This window comes from Acomys minous, assembly GCF_964271855.1.
Source record: "Acomys minous genome assembly, chromosome: 4".
Taxonomy (NCBI): Eukaryota; Metazoa; Chordata; class Mammalia; order Rodentia; family Muridae; genus Acomys; species Acomys minous.
This window is the reverse complement of record NC_140486.1, coordinates 128,349,935-128,364,741: the sequence shown is the minus strand read 5'-3', so window position 1 is coordinate 128,364,741 and position 14,807 is coordinate 128,349,935. Positions and strand designations below refer to the sequence as shown.

Genomic DNA, 14,807 nt, shown 5'->3' with positions numbered 1-14,807 from the left:
TAGCTCATGATTTAAATAAATAAATAAACACATACATACATACATACATACATACATAAGGAAATAAGGAAGGGCAGTGTGGGGCTAGAGCTTTGGCTCAGAGGCTGAGAGCATTTGTAGCATTTGTAGCTTTTGTAGAGAACCAAATGTGTGGGTGTGTGGGTGTGGGGTGTATCTGTGTGTGGGTGTGTGTATGGGTGTGTGTCTGTATGTGGGTGTGTGTCTGTGTATGGTGCATATAAGTGCAGGTGCCCACAGAAGCCAAAAGAAAGCCCTGAGTGAATCCCCTGGACCTGGAGGCATGGGTGACTGTGAACAGCCCAGTTTGGGACTGGGACCAGAATGCAGGTTTTCTGAAAGAGCAGCAGGCGATCTTAAATGCCAAGTCATCCCTCCAGACCCAAGGTACCTGTTCTTCCTCTCTGTTGATTTCGTTAAAAATAAAATTTCTGGGGGCTTGACTCTGGAACTTGTCACTTGCGTCAATGAAAAACTACATAAGGGCAAAAACTTAATCGTCCTATTTTTTTAATTCTACCAATCTCTTCATTCATTCATTCATTCATTCATTCATTCACTTTGCATCCAGATTGTAGCCACCTCCCTCCTCTCCTTCCAGTCCCACCCTCCCTCCCTCTTCTCCATCTTCCCTTTCCCTTACTCCTCAGAAAACGGGAGTCGTACCCCCCCACACTAACCCGCTCCAGCACATCAAGTCACATCCTCTTCCCCTGCAGCTTGGCAAGGCAGCCCTGCCAGGGGGAAGTGAACAAAAAGCAGGCAACAGAGTCCATGTCAGAGACAGTGCCCGTCCCCTCACTAGAGAACCCCCATGGAACCTGTTAGCTCCATCTGTGTAGAGGGCTAGGTCCAGTCCATGCATGGTCCTTGGTTTCTGCATCAGTCTCCGCAAGTACCCCCAGGCCCTGGCTAGTTGGCTCTGTCTGTCTTCTTGTGGAGTTCTTGTCCCCTCCAGATCCTTCCATGCTTCCCCTGATTCTTCTACAAGGCTCCTCATGCTCTGCTCAATGTTTGTCTGTGAGTCTCTGCATCTATTTGGGTCCCCTGCTGGGTGGAGCCTCTCAGAGGACAGCTATGCTAGGCTCCTGTCTGCAAGCAGAGCAGAGTATTGTTAACGATGTCAGAGGTTGGCTCTCTCCCATGGGGAGGGTCTCAGGTTGGGCCAGACATTGGTTGGACATTCTCTCAATCTCTGCTCTATCTTTATCCCTGCACATCTTGTAGGCAGGGTAACTTTTGGGTCGGAGGTTTTGTGGGTGGGTTTGTGTTCCCCTCCATCCACTAGGAGTCAGTTCTAGTTACAGGGTGGCCTCTTTGGTCTCGTGACCCCTGCTACCAGGATTCTCAGTTAGAGTCACCCCCATATCCTCCTAGGAGAGCCTAGCCTGACTTAGGTCTCCAGCTTGTCACAGAGATGCCCCCGCCCACAGCTTTTCTTCTCTCTGCAAGCCCTCTCTGTCCTCCCCTCTCCACACTTTCTCTCTTACCCTGTTCCCCCTCTTCAATGGCTTCTGCTGTCTATTCTGTTTCTCCCTCTGAGTGGGATCTAAGCATCCTGCTGAGGGTCCTCTTTGTTACTTATCTTCTTTGGCTCTATGTATGTAGTGTGGTTTTCCTGCACTAAATGCCTAAGATCCACTTACAAGTGAGTATATTCCATGTGTGCCTTCCTGGGTCTGGGTTACCTCACTCGAGATGATCATTTCTACTTCCACACACTTGTCTGAAAATTTCATGATTTCCTTGTTTTTAATAGTTGAGTAGTATTCCGTTGTGTAAATGTAACACAGTTTCTTTATCCAGTCTTCCATTGAGGGACATCTGGGTTGTTTCCAGTTTCTGCCTATTATGAATAAAGCTGCTATGAACATAGTTGAGCAAATGTCCTTGGTGTGTGATGGAGCACCTTTCGGGTATTTGGCCAGGAGTGGTATAGCTGGATCTTGAGGTAGAACTATTCCCAATTTTCTGAGAAAGCATCAGATTGGTTTCTAAAGTGGTTGTACAAGTTTGCACTTCCACCAGCAATGGAGGAGTGTTCCCCTTTCTCCACATCCTCACCAGCATGTGCTGTCACTTGAACTCATTGGCACATGAGACAATGTTCTTGCCTCTTCTCTCCCCTCCCCTCCTTCCCTCCCCTGTCCTCAACTTGGCATGTGCTGCTCTTTGTGGTCCCCCCTTTATTACTGTATCCATCCATCCTCACTTCAGCATCTGGTTACATCCTCAGTGCCAGCAGTCAGTTGGAAGACCAAATCCTTAGTGGCCTTTTTGTTGCTTTGTGGACACTTGTGCTGTTCCTGCTGTTTCTGTCTGTGGTGAGGGAGTCAGCATTCTCTCTGTGTTTTCCCCAGGGGTCCTTTGTGCCAACACTCACTACCATTCTCTTTTCTTTACTGCTAACACCAGCGCTGTTTGTGCCGTCTGGCTTGTTCCTTCAGTGCTGAAACTATACTCCGTGTCACAACTACAGTTTGTAACAAAAGAGGACTTGTTTTTTTCCCAGGAATGCTTGCATAGTTTTTCAACATCTCGCCCATATTGGAATGTCAGCATGGAATGCCCGTACTGGGTGCTGGACAGATCCACTTTGCTTGAGGACCTGTTAAAACGCTGTAAAAGGAGGGATGTGTGATGATCATTTGTTCTCAGGGTTAAACTTGGAACTTAATTCTGCACCTTTGACAATGAGCTGGCATTCCCAGGGCAAGGGTTAGTCGAAACTCTTAGTATTTAGAGCATTCTAGAAGATGGGTTGCTGGCTTCACCCCATGTCTAGAGCTCCTGACTGAGACAAGGCTACATGCTTAGAGGGCTGCTTGGGACAACCCACGCTTTCTTGGCTCTCTCCTGTTGAACATTTTCCAGCACATGCGGGCAGATTTGGACAGAGTCCTGGTCATATCTTCAAATGCAGGTGGAGTGGCCTTTTCCCAGACACGTTTGGGTTTGGAGGAGTGTTTTGAAACACTCGGTATATAATACTGAGCTCCAGGGGACGTGATTGTGCGTGAACACAGACATTGTTCACTTCCTGTAGGGCTGCACACATAGCCTCATGGTGATGGGCTTTGCATTGTTTTTTGTGCACTGGTATTTTGATCTTGACCATCACCTGAAACGAGGAATGGAAGTGTGTGAGCTTGTTGAACTATGTCAGCAAACAGAAAGTTCAACTTCAAAAGCATTTTTGATTTTGTGAGTAATTTGATCATTCTGTAATGTAAATATAGGACGGATTATGAATTTCAGGTGACAGAGTCAGGACTGCCAGAGCAGTCAAAGGGTTGGAGTGACGCACTGAAAGAGAAATGGTCTTAGTAAGGATAAGTGAGCAGTCCTGCATGCTTGTGTGCATGCACACACACACAGACACACACACAGAGACACACAGAGAGACACACACTCTTTCTCTCACACTCACACACAAACACACACACTCTCTCATACACACACATAGAGACATACATGCTCTTTCTCTCATACCCACATATAGACACACACACACTCTCTCTCTCATACACACAGTCTTTCTCTCTCACACACAGACACGCACATACACACTCTCACACACATCCTCACACACTCTCTCGTCCTCACACACACAGACACACACACACTCTCTCTCACAGATACTCTTTCTCTCTTGCACACACAGACACATTCACACACACTCTCTCTTACACGCACATCGTTACACACTCTCACACATATTTATTACACACAGTCATACACACTTTCACATACTCACACACTCACAAAGGAGAAAAAGTTGACTGCTGATATGGAAAGCCACATGCTTTCAGCTCAGGATGGACCAATGCTCTTGGCAAAGCTATTATTAGGGTGAGGTCAAGAGAAGGGGTCAGCTGCGTTCCTGCTCCAGCACAGGGTGCCGTTCCCTGGGACACTGTTCAGAGAACACCTGCCAGGATGCTGACAGATCTGAAAACCTCCCCGGAGGAACCAGGGAGAGCAGAGCTTGTATTGCCTGGGGAAGCTAAGGCGCAGAACACGACAGCTCCTTTCAAATTGTCAGTGTTCCCGTGCTGGCTCTGGGAGCGTTCCTGTTACCTCGTGGGCTGAAGGAAGACAAATGGGTGCACATTTCAGGAGACAGGGTGGGACTAGGACTGCTCCGTGTGATCTGGGAATTCCCTACTTACTAAACATGCAGTCCCTCGTGTCTTCCGAGACTGGCTGGCTTGGAAAGCATAGGACTCCTTTAGGTTCGAGGGCAGGATGTGTGTGTAAAAATTGGGTCAGGTGACCTTTCTCTCTGGTTTGTCAGTGCTGTTTTCCTTGCCCTTTGCCTCTACAGTGTGCATGGCAGGCATAGCACAATTGCAGCCCTAAAAGTGCATCTCGTCACTAATCCTCCCTTCTAAGCAACTGCCAACAATTATAATTAATATGTTGAATTAATAGGATTCATTTATTACACAACTGATTACGTAATATCTGATGTTCCCTACAGAATGGACAGCAGGCTTTTCACAGTCATCACTGTGGTCAGTGTCATCATTCACTGTCCCCTGTGACCCATTTGGCCGAGGACCTGCCACCTTGAGTAATTCAAGGTCACAGGCATCCGAGAGACTGCAGGGTGGGATGGAAAGCCACTACCCTGCTGGATGACACTGGTGTGAAGCAGCCGAGCCCCTGAACATGTGCACACTGCACTTTCTGTCTTTTCCTTTAAATAGCTTCACTCACTGTCCCAGAATTAAGCAGATGTTTCCCACATGTTTCGCCTTGAAATGTCTGCCACCGAGACTTGTGTGGACTATAAAGTGACTTCATGATCTATTTTTGATTATGAGACCTCAAATTCCCTAGACCATAATCTGAAAGCTGCTTCTGTGTAAGAAATAAAAGGATATTAATATTTTGCTGGCCATGCTCAGCATTTGCAGTATGCCTTGTCTTCTTCTCTTCTTACACCAGTGTTTTACTGAAAACATTTCTTTTTAGGTTTTGAACAAATTATATTTTTCAATTGAAACATATTGAGTATTTGAGGGAATCCTATTAAAGTGTTGAATGAAAGATAAAGTTTCTAAGTTCAGTATTCATCTGGAAAATGTGGATGTTAATTTTGCTCATTTCAATTGTCTTCCACCGACATTGGGTTTCTTCTAGAGAGCAGCATAGGTGTCTGTATTTGTAAGGCATCGTTAGCCCTCAGCAACACTTGTCAAGGTTACAGAAGTGGTCAGACTCACAGGTCCCAAGCCAAGAGGTCAAGTCAGACTTGCTTTGATGTCCCCTGGAAGGCTGTTTTCCCGATGCACCTCAGCTCATTTCAGACTTCCTGTTGTACCTCACATTGCTTTGCCTCTCATTCCTCCACTGTAGGTGGCTGCCTCTTTGATGAGCCCTACAGCACCTGTGGATATAGTCAAGCTGACGACGATGACTTCAACTGGGAGCAGGTGAACACCTTGGCCAAGCCGACCTCTGATCCATGGATGCCCTCAGGTTTGCTCTCTCTGTTCGGTGTTCTTTCTGAACTAGGGGCATCTGGAGAGTCTTAATGATAATCATAGCACACCGTCCAAGGATATTGACTGGGTGGAAGAGCATGTTGGTCTCTAGGTGCTGTTCTCAATGGCTGACTTGCTGGGGAGGGTGGTGAAAATTGCACCTCTCTTTAAAGACGGTTCACTCTCCATATTTGGACATGTCTTAGCTGAGTTAGTGGACACCACCCAAACGATCCTTTCTTGAGCAGTAGATGTGGGGAACAGTTGGATGTCCCTTCTGGAGACCATGTGTCAAGGACAGGACTCTAGTACCTAGAAGGCCCCCTCCTTGCTCAGCTTTGGGGGCTCGGGGCGGGGGGAGCTCTTGTGCCTGGGAAATCATGCTCTTGACAGCATTCAGAGCATGGCTGTGTGTGCTTTATTGCTCCCTGACAGAGAAGTGCTTGGTGAGTGCCGTGCCCTGTAGACACTGCTTACCTCACTGAGCAGCAGCCAGAACCATCTTTTGTGGGAAGGGTGGAAAGATGACCACTGATCTAATGGCAGCAGAGCCTGACTCTGTGGGGGCTCTCTGTTCTGGCTATGACCTTGGCAGTTCTTTTAAAGTTTTAGATGTGTAGATTCGTTATTGAAATAGGCCGATAAACATGTCATTTAGGATTCAAACTCTTTGAAACCTATTCTTGAGATTTAGTTTTCAGATAAAACATATATTCAGACTTTTTCATGAACATCAAGCTTCTTATTACTGTGTCTACATGCAGCGTAATTAGATCTTGGGTGTGATCTTGAACAGGCAGCTTCTGAACACGAGGTAGAATCTAATGTTCTTAACGATTCATTTATTTATTTATTATGTATACAGCGCTCTGCCTGCATGTACACCTGCAGGTCAGAAGAGGGCATCAGATCATATTACAGACGGTTGTGAGCCACCATGTGGTTGCTAGGAATTGAACTCAGGACCTCTGGAGGAGCAGTCAATGCCTTTAATCTCTAAGCCATCTGTCCAGCCCCACTAATGTTGTTCTTAATGAGCTTTAACAAGTATGATGCCCACCATGGTCTTTCCTCTCTTTCCCACAGCTAACTCCTTACAATTCTCAAGTCAAGAACCCTAATCTCTTTAGCACTGTAGCTTTGCTAGACTTCTGAATCTTCACAAGTCTTGTTTGGTTCCTCCAGTTGACTTTGTGATTTGCTCTCTTTCTCTTTCTCTTGAGCATGTGTCCCTTTTAATGCTGCTTCTGGGTTTCACGGGTCACTCCTGGCTTGCCCCACTCTACCTCCTGTGTGCCTTCTTATCTGTGATTGACAGAGAGACACATGATTGTGTCCTTGCTACATTGTTCCTCCCCAAGCAGTGTTCCTGCCCTGAAAGCCTTTGAGTCTTTCTGTGTCATATCCTCTGGTGTCCTTTGGTGTTCATTGGTGTCCACAGAAGCTGAGGTGGTGGAAATTCAGAACTGTGTCTATACATGGTCATGGTTGATGTTATGTCTGTCTTCCCACTGGATGAAATCTATGCCTCTCTGTATGCCTGTGTGTCACTAAGGATGGAAACCAGGGCCACGTGCATGTTGGGCAAGTGTTCCATCTACTACTGGGCTAAACCCCACGCCTCCAGTTTGTAATTCGTCACACTGTGTATCTGCTTTCATTACTGTGACCCTTTACATTGAAATTTTATTTTTCCAGTTTGAAAAAAAAGCAGTTACTTTCAAAAAGAAGCCCAAATATTGCAGAATCCTCTTCAGCCTGGGCTGATTCTATTTGGGTCATAGGAACCTCATTTAATGAAAAGAGGCTTGCCACCAAGCCTGATGACTCCAGCTCAACACCCAGATCAACATGAAAGAAGGAGAGAACCAAGTCCAGAAAATTGTGTTCTTACCTCTCATTGCAGGAAACAAATCTGTCTAGAAGTCTAGACACACATACACACACACACACACACACACACACACACACACACACACACACGAGAGAGAGAGAGAGAGAGAGAGAGAGAGAGAGAGAGAGAGAGAGAGAGAGAGACATACATACATACACAGAGAGAAAAAAGAGGGAGACACAGACACACACACAGACAGACAGACACACACACACACACACACACACACACACATATATATATATATATATATACACACACACACGACACACATACATTTACACACATGACACACATACATAACACACAGAGACACACACACAGACACAGACACACACATACATACACACAACAGATACACACATACATATGCAGACAGAGAGAGTCATATATGTCACATACAATAATAAATATGCAAATATAATAACAAAAACTATGAAAATTTCTTATGATGAAGGGATGGTAGAGAGCCATATGGCTTTTGTTAACCATGGGGGTTGTTGTTTAAGCCTTTATTTAACAATACACTTGGATTTGTTCTTATATCTGTGCTATTTAGTCAGCTATGTGTAGGCTGGTGTTGTATTGACTCAGATTAACAGTTGCCCTCTTGGCCAAATCCATTTTTAAAGGAGAATAATATTTTTTGAGACAGGAATTTCAAATTTCAGTGTCCATGGAGTTTATCGCACACAGCTATGGCCATGCACACAGACAGTGGGCCTCAGTTTAAGCTGTGTGGTCAGGCCTGCGTAGCTGGGCAGAGACTCAGTGGTGCACAGAATTGCATCCTCTGTTTTGACACTGGGGAAGTTTGCAGTGCTGAGCAAGGCTGTTTTAGTATCAACCCTTACCTGAGTGTGTTGTTTCAGATCTTGGCTTATATTTTTTCTAATTTCTATATTCACATTATAATTATTAGTCAAAAGCATGGTTTCATATTTTCTTTCACTTCCTGTTTCTGTGGTTTTTCCACATAAACAGGCTTGAATCTCTCCTTCGTTGCCTAGTGCCACAGTCCTGGCTGCACTGTGATTCTTGTCAGCAATAACCCATCAAAATGAGTTTCAGAATGATGACAGCCCAGAATGCTAACTAATTTTGGCTTTTTAAAAATACTTATGTATTTATTATGTATACAGTGCTCTGCTTGCATGTACATGTGCACACTAGAAGAGGGCACTAGATCACATTATAGATGGTTGTGAGCCACCATGTGATTGCTGGGAATTGAACTCAGGACGTTTGGGAGAGCAGCCAATGCTCTTAGCCTCTGAGCCATCTCTCCAGCCCCTAATTTTAGCCTTTTTGTTACTCTGTCCCTTTCTGAAGTCAGGTGTGGGATTTGTTCCTTGGTACCTTCCTTGTGCGAGGCATTTATCCAGCTGACTTGCTCACTCCTGTGAGCTGGTAGCATCTCTCTGGAAACGCATGTTTAAGAGGAGTAACTGCCAAGTGTCATGCAACTTTATGTACTTCAACTCTATACTTTCGTAGTAGGTTCTGTACCATTCTGCTTTCTTAAGAGAAAACAACAACACACTTTCCCTCATGGGCAACTGTGCGGCTTGTTTCATAAGAACTGACCTTCATTAGCACTGAAGGGAATTTTAAATTTCTATCATAAGGATTGTTACTCTGAGCATGCGAACTTGGATTTGGACCCAAGTGAGAACCCAGTGTATTTTGTTAGCCCTGTGGCTCCTGGCCTGGAAGACTAAGTCACACTGTGAGTGGGACGATGGTCCAGGTTTCTCTATTTTGTTACTGTATGATATTTGTAACTTCCTACTTTAGTTTTGTTTCTGTTTACTTTGGTTTGGTTTGGTTTTGGTTTTGGTTTTTCAAGATAGGGTTTCTTTGTATAGTCCTGGCTGTCCTAGAACTTGCTCTGTAGACAGGCTGGCCTCTAGTTTTAAACAGCAGATACTTATTTATTTTATTTAAATACTTTTTTTGCAGTTCTGAGGAGTGAACTCAGGGCCTTGGACATGCTAGCCAAATGTTCTGCCCCTGAGCTATATCCCAACCGTTTTCATTCCTTTATTTTGAGACAAGATTTCACTAAGTTGTCAAACTTGTCTTGAACTCACTCTGTACTCCCTTGTAAAGCCCAAGCTAGTTATCCTCCTGCCTCAGCCTGCTCAGGAGGCCCTCACCATTAGGCCAAGATTTAAAATTGACTTTGAAGAGGCTGGAGGGATAACTCAATGATTAATAGCATGCTCTGCTCTTGCAGAAGACTTGGGTTCAGACCCCAGAACCTATAGGGGACCTTTTATAACTGCCTTTAACTCAGACTCCAGAGCATGACACCCACTTTTGACCTTTACAGATGCCCACACTCAAAACTCAAAAGCAAACGTGCACGCGCGCGCGCGCACACACACACACACACACACACACACACTCACATCATACTTTAAAAATAATTATTTTTAAAATTGATGTTTAAAAACCTATCTTGTGAATGAAATGTGTGACTAATGTACAGTAAACACAATGTAACTATGTGCAGTGGCTTTTTATCCCAAGGTAGATTCTAAGCATGAGAACCTGGTATTCATAGAATGTGTGTTTATTCATGTCTTCATGTCCACACTGCCCATTTAAGACACTTTTAAGGGCAACTAGTATGAGGTGAACTTAGGCTCTGTTGCAGGCTGGTGGTAACCCCACTGCTGCTTCTGGGTGAGTGTGGCCATCAAGCATGGAAAGGTCCTCTGACTTCCTTGTCATCGCTCTGTATGTTGGGAATAATGCTGCTCCTCATCTGCAGGGAGACAGGGTAACTAAGGACTGAGTCATGGCCATGGTGCCCAACCAAAGGCAGGGGGACAAAGGAGCCTGGCAGAGGAGCAACAGATACTTTTAGTGTGGTGACCCGGAAAATAGAAAAATGACTGTGTGTGCTTGTTTGGCAGCGGCTGCACATTGCAGGGATGATGGTGGGCTGAGGGCGTAATTGAAATTTTCTCTTTGGGTGCACTTAGCAGACATATTTTCCACGTGCTGGGGAAAGCCTCCTCGTTTATTTACATGTGGGGTCTCTTGTGGTGTTTTGTGAATAATGAAGAAAATGACTGTGAACTTGGAAGGGTTATTTTTTCTTCTCTCTTAAATAACAGTGTGTATCCAGTAAGAAATGCTTTTGTCACAAAATATCCAAACATTTGTTTAATTACCTCACTGATTGTTCAGTCAGCTGCCCCTCTACAGATGCTCATTAAACACCTGCCACGTGCCAGGCATTGCTGCTGATGTTCCGGAGTCCTCAACCTGTGAGCTGAGTACAGGTGCTTCCTCAGAGCCTCCTGCGTTCTAGTTCTGTCCTGATGGGTCAAAGGTCATATGCCATAAAGAGGGAGGCCTGGTGGCACTCAGAGGAAGGATAGCAGGCTACCAAGAAGAGACTTGATACTCTATGAGCATATACAGGGGGAAGAGGTCCCCCTCAGTCACAGTCATAGGGGAGGGGAGTAAAGGGAAAATGGGAGGGAGGGAGGAATGGAAGGATACAGGGGATGGGATAACAATTGAGATGTAATATGAATAAATTAATAAAATAATTTTTTTTTTAAAAAAGAGGATTTGCTCTTGTTTAGCGGTGAGGTGGTGAACATTTAAATGATAGTGCCAAATCCAGCTCCTCAGATTTAGCACTCACCAGCATGAGGCTGGGTTTGGCTTGCCTATATGCTTTGCCCCCTAAGCAAAACAGAACAGATGACAGGAATGCCAGGAACCGGAAGAGAGTCTAAATCACAGAAGTGGCTGTACTTGGTGGTCAGTTTGTCTCCTAAGATGAGGTAATCTCATTCGTACAGATGCTTCTATCAGTTGGCGTGCCTCTTTGCGTTGTGTAGTTTGATCCTTGTGGTGGCCCTGAGAGACTGGGTGACAGTCCCCGTACTCTACACCCTAGGAATCAGAAGTCCAGAGAAGTAGAACCTGTGGGTACAACGGCCTCTGGTTGGCTTTTCAGGCTGGGACTGTCCTTGCATGGCCTTGTAAGGGCAGCATCTCTTAGCATCTCTAAGTGGGCACAAGGATGGCTGTTATTCAGTCCTGCTGCCCATCCTGCAAGGGCCAGCTGCTGCCCTGTCCCTTCGTAAGGCCCTTGTGTAAGTTGTTACACTCTTAGTTTGATACTAGCTTCATTTAGTAACATGGCCGGCCTGCTGTATCCGCAGGCTCCATGTTCACGGGTGCGGCCCACCGCAGAGGGACAGTATTAAAAAAGAACCATCGCTGCTGGCTTTGCACAGCATCATTTTTCTTTCCATTTTCCTTTTAACAATAAAGCATAACTGTTTAACATTTACATGCTACTGGTTATTATAACTCATGAAGGACGTGTGTGTGTGTGTGTGTGTGTGTGTGTGTGTGTGTGTGTGTCCTGAAAGTGACGGTGTGCATAGTGAATATTATAGCACTTAATATATAGCGCTTGAACACCAGTGATTTGGGTAGCCCTGTGGGTCCTGAGGGACAGCTGCACTTGTGTGTGGAGTGACTTCCATGGGATAGACTCTAAGTGTTGGAGCGAAAGCAGCTGAGTCTTTCTTGCTGAAGGTTGTAACCCACGGAGGAGGCGGCACTGTCCACTAAGGAGTGAGAGCATAATGGAGGCTGAGCTTAAGGCCAAGGACAGAACCTGAAGTCGGGACAAGGCTTGAGTTGTGATGGAAATGATAGAGGCTGCCTGTTTCACTGAATAGAGACCTGAATGAGGGCAGAGCCAGGAGGCCACGTGACCCAGGTGGGTTGGGGGACAGGAACAGAGGGGTGACCTTTGCAGGGTTATACAGAACCCTGAAAACTATGAGATGTTGAGAATCTGACTCAGAACTGTCCACGGGAAAACCTGTAACCCATATCAGGACCTCAGCCTCATTCCTAGCCCAGCACAGTGGTAAAGAAATAACCCCTCCCTTCTCCTCCTCCCTCTCTCCTCCTCCCTCCTTCTCCTCCTCCCCCTCTCCTCCTCCCCCTCTCCTCCTCCCTCCTTCTCCTCCTCCCTCTCTCCTCCTCCCTCCTTCTCCTCCTCCCTCTCTCCTCCTCCCTCCTTCTCCTCCTCCCTCTCTCCTCCTCCCTCCTTCTCCTCCTCCCCCTCTCCTCCTCCCCCTCTCCTCCTCCCTCCTTCTCCTCCTCCCTCTCTCCTCCTCCCTCCTTCTCCTCCTCCCCCTCTCCTCCTCTTCCCTCCTCTTCCTTCCTCATTCTCTTCCTCCTCCTCCCACTCTCTTCCCCTCCTCCCCCCTCTTCTCCTCCCCCTTCCTTCCCTCCTCCTCTTGCATCCTCCTCTTCCTCCTCCTCCTCCCTGTCCTCTTCCCTCCTCCTCTTGCATCCTCCCCTTCCCCCTCCTCCTCCTCTTCTTTATGTTCCCCTCCCCCCTTAGCCTCTTTCTCCCCACTTGTCTTTATCCTCTCCTTTTCTCGTCCCCTCTCTTCTCCCCCTCCACCCTCCCTCCAGCTCTCTTCGCCCCTCTCCCCACTTTCCTTCCTTCCTTCTTTTTCCTTGAGTTTAGTGTTAACTCGTCCTTCAGCTTGCCTCCAACTCTGTAAAGTAAGGAACCCATGCCAACTTCTTATTGGCTTTTCTAAATGACACAAAGCAAAAAATAGACCCTAAATATCTTTGTGAGACTTTTGAATAGATCTTTTTAAATTGGGAAGAAGTCTTTGAGAGCAGTGACACTTTCCCCTGACACGATGAGAGTGAAGGCACACCCTCCGTCACCCTCCGTCATCTATGAGACATGCTACCTTTGTGATTCAGTTTTAACTTCATCATAAAACTCAGCACAGCGATAGTGTGGGGACATTGGATATGGGGTAACTTTAGTTGAGTCTGGATACTTCTGGTCATTTGACTCAGGACATGAAAAAGGGGTTGTTCGTTCTTGATTATCCCATTGATGTCTTCCGTTCCGTGACTTCCTCCCTCATGGAACTCCTGTCACCAGGTGAGAATTAGAATGAGCTCCCACTTTGAAGTGTGAGCCGTGGGACAGTGGCTGGGGCTCTGTCCTGTTCACGGCTCCTAAGGTCCAGAAGGCAGAGAAACAACTTGAGGTGGTGATGAGCACAGCGTGGGTCAGTGACCTATGGGGCGCTCCTAGCTCCACGTGGTGTGGTTAAGCGGTCCCCTTGTGGTAGCCCTTCCTGTGGGAGGGTGTGTGTGACTGTGACCGACAGCTCCAGCTACATGAGGACTTCGGATATGGCTACAGGTGATGGATCACATTTCTCATTAATTAGAAAAGAAGGAAGAGCGGCTTAGTTTTTAAATTTTGCATGATTTGGATTTTTGCCTAACTAAAAATTGTGATAAAAATACATATAACATCAAATTGACTGTTTTGACTATTTAAAAACTTTTTTTTTTTTTTTTTGCTTTTTAAAGTTATATTACATCATCCCCCACGCCCTTCCTCAGCCCTTCTCACATAGGGCAGGGTCCTTGTTCTGTTGTTGTCCTCCATCAGCTCATGATTGGGCAGTCATGTCAGTGAGAGTTCATGGGAGTAGCTTCTGACACTCCCATAAGACACACTCTCACAGGAAATTTCCCGTTCTCTTACGTTCGATCTGCCCCTCTTCCTCAATGATCCCTTAGCCTTAGATGCAGGGGTTGTTTTGTTGATATATTCTTTGGGCAGGGCACCTCAACTGTGGTTGGTTTTGATTTTCTGTATTATTGGCTTTTTTTTTTCTTCTTGTTAAAAAGAGGCGGTTCCTTGACGAAAGACAAGGACTATACTTATCTGTGGGTATAAGGACCAATACCTAGAATGCAGTTAGGGTTGGGCTGGTTCAGTAAAATGCTGGTTGTAGGTTCTACTCCAAGAACTACGGCTTCACTAGCCCTAGGTAGTTTGTTAGATTTCTAGTACCAGGCGTGGCCTCCCTCTTGTGGAGCAGGTCTTAAGTCCAACTAGAGAGCTGTTGGTTACCGCCGAGGTGTGCGTGCCACTGCTGCACTCCCAGGGTGATGGTGCATGCTGGTGATGGTTGTGGTCCACAGCTGGCATAGCTGGGTAGGACTGTTGATTGCTCCCCTCTTTTGGAACCTTGCATGAAGCCTCCTGACCCTATGAAAGCTAGACCTCAGGGAGCAGGATTTTAAGTCAGTTCAAGCACAGGGGCCTCTGAGCCCAGTGTCTGGGTGCATGGCATCTTCAGCAGCAGAGACTTACCCTTCACTTCCGGGGGCAGGCCAGCCCTGACCTGACCATCAACGTAAAGGAGGCTTTTCCTGCCTGCTGTTTGTTAGATGGTCTTTGGCTCTTGGAGGGGGAGAAAAAATGTATATATATATATATATATATACTGACTTACCTGTATTATAGATATTAGGGCCCCGTATCCTGCTTGTTTGACTTCCTCCATCAGATCACTTGT

The 14,807-nt window shown here is 46.1% G+C and overlaps 1 protein-coding gene across 7 annotated transcripts in view; it reads left to right on the top strand.

The window, feature by feature from the left end:
• The window catches only part of PTPRM (protein tyrosine phosphatase receptor type M), a 687,660-nt gene that overhangs the window by 164,021 nt on the left and 508,832 nt on the right, over positions 1 to 14,807 (top strand). For all 7 annotated transcript variants that reach the window (XM_084778137.1, XM_084778138.1, XM_084778136.1 and 4 more), the window contains exon 2: positions 5,383 to 5,505. In XM_084778137.1, the coding sequence (XP_084634263.1) occupies positions 5,383 to 5,505 (123 nt within the window). The remainder of the gene's footprint in view (positions 1 to 5,382; positions 5,506 to 14,807) is intronic.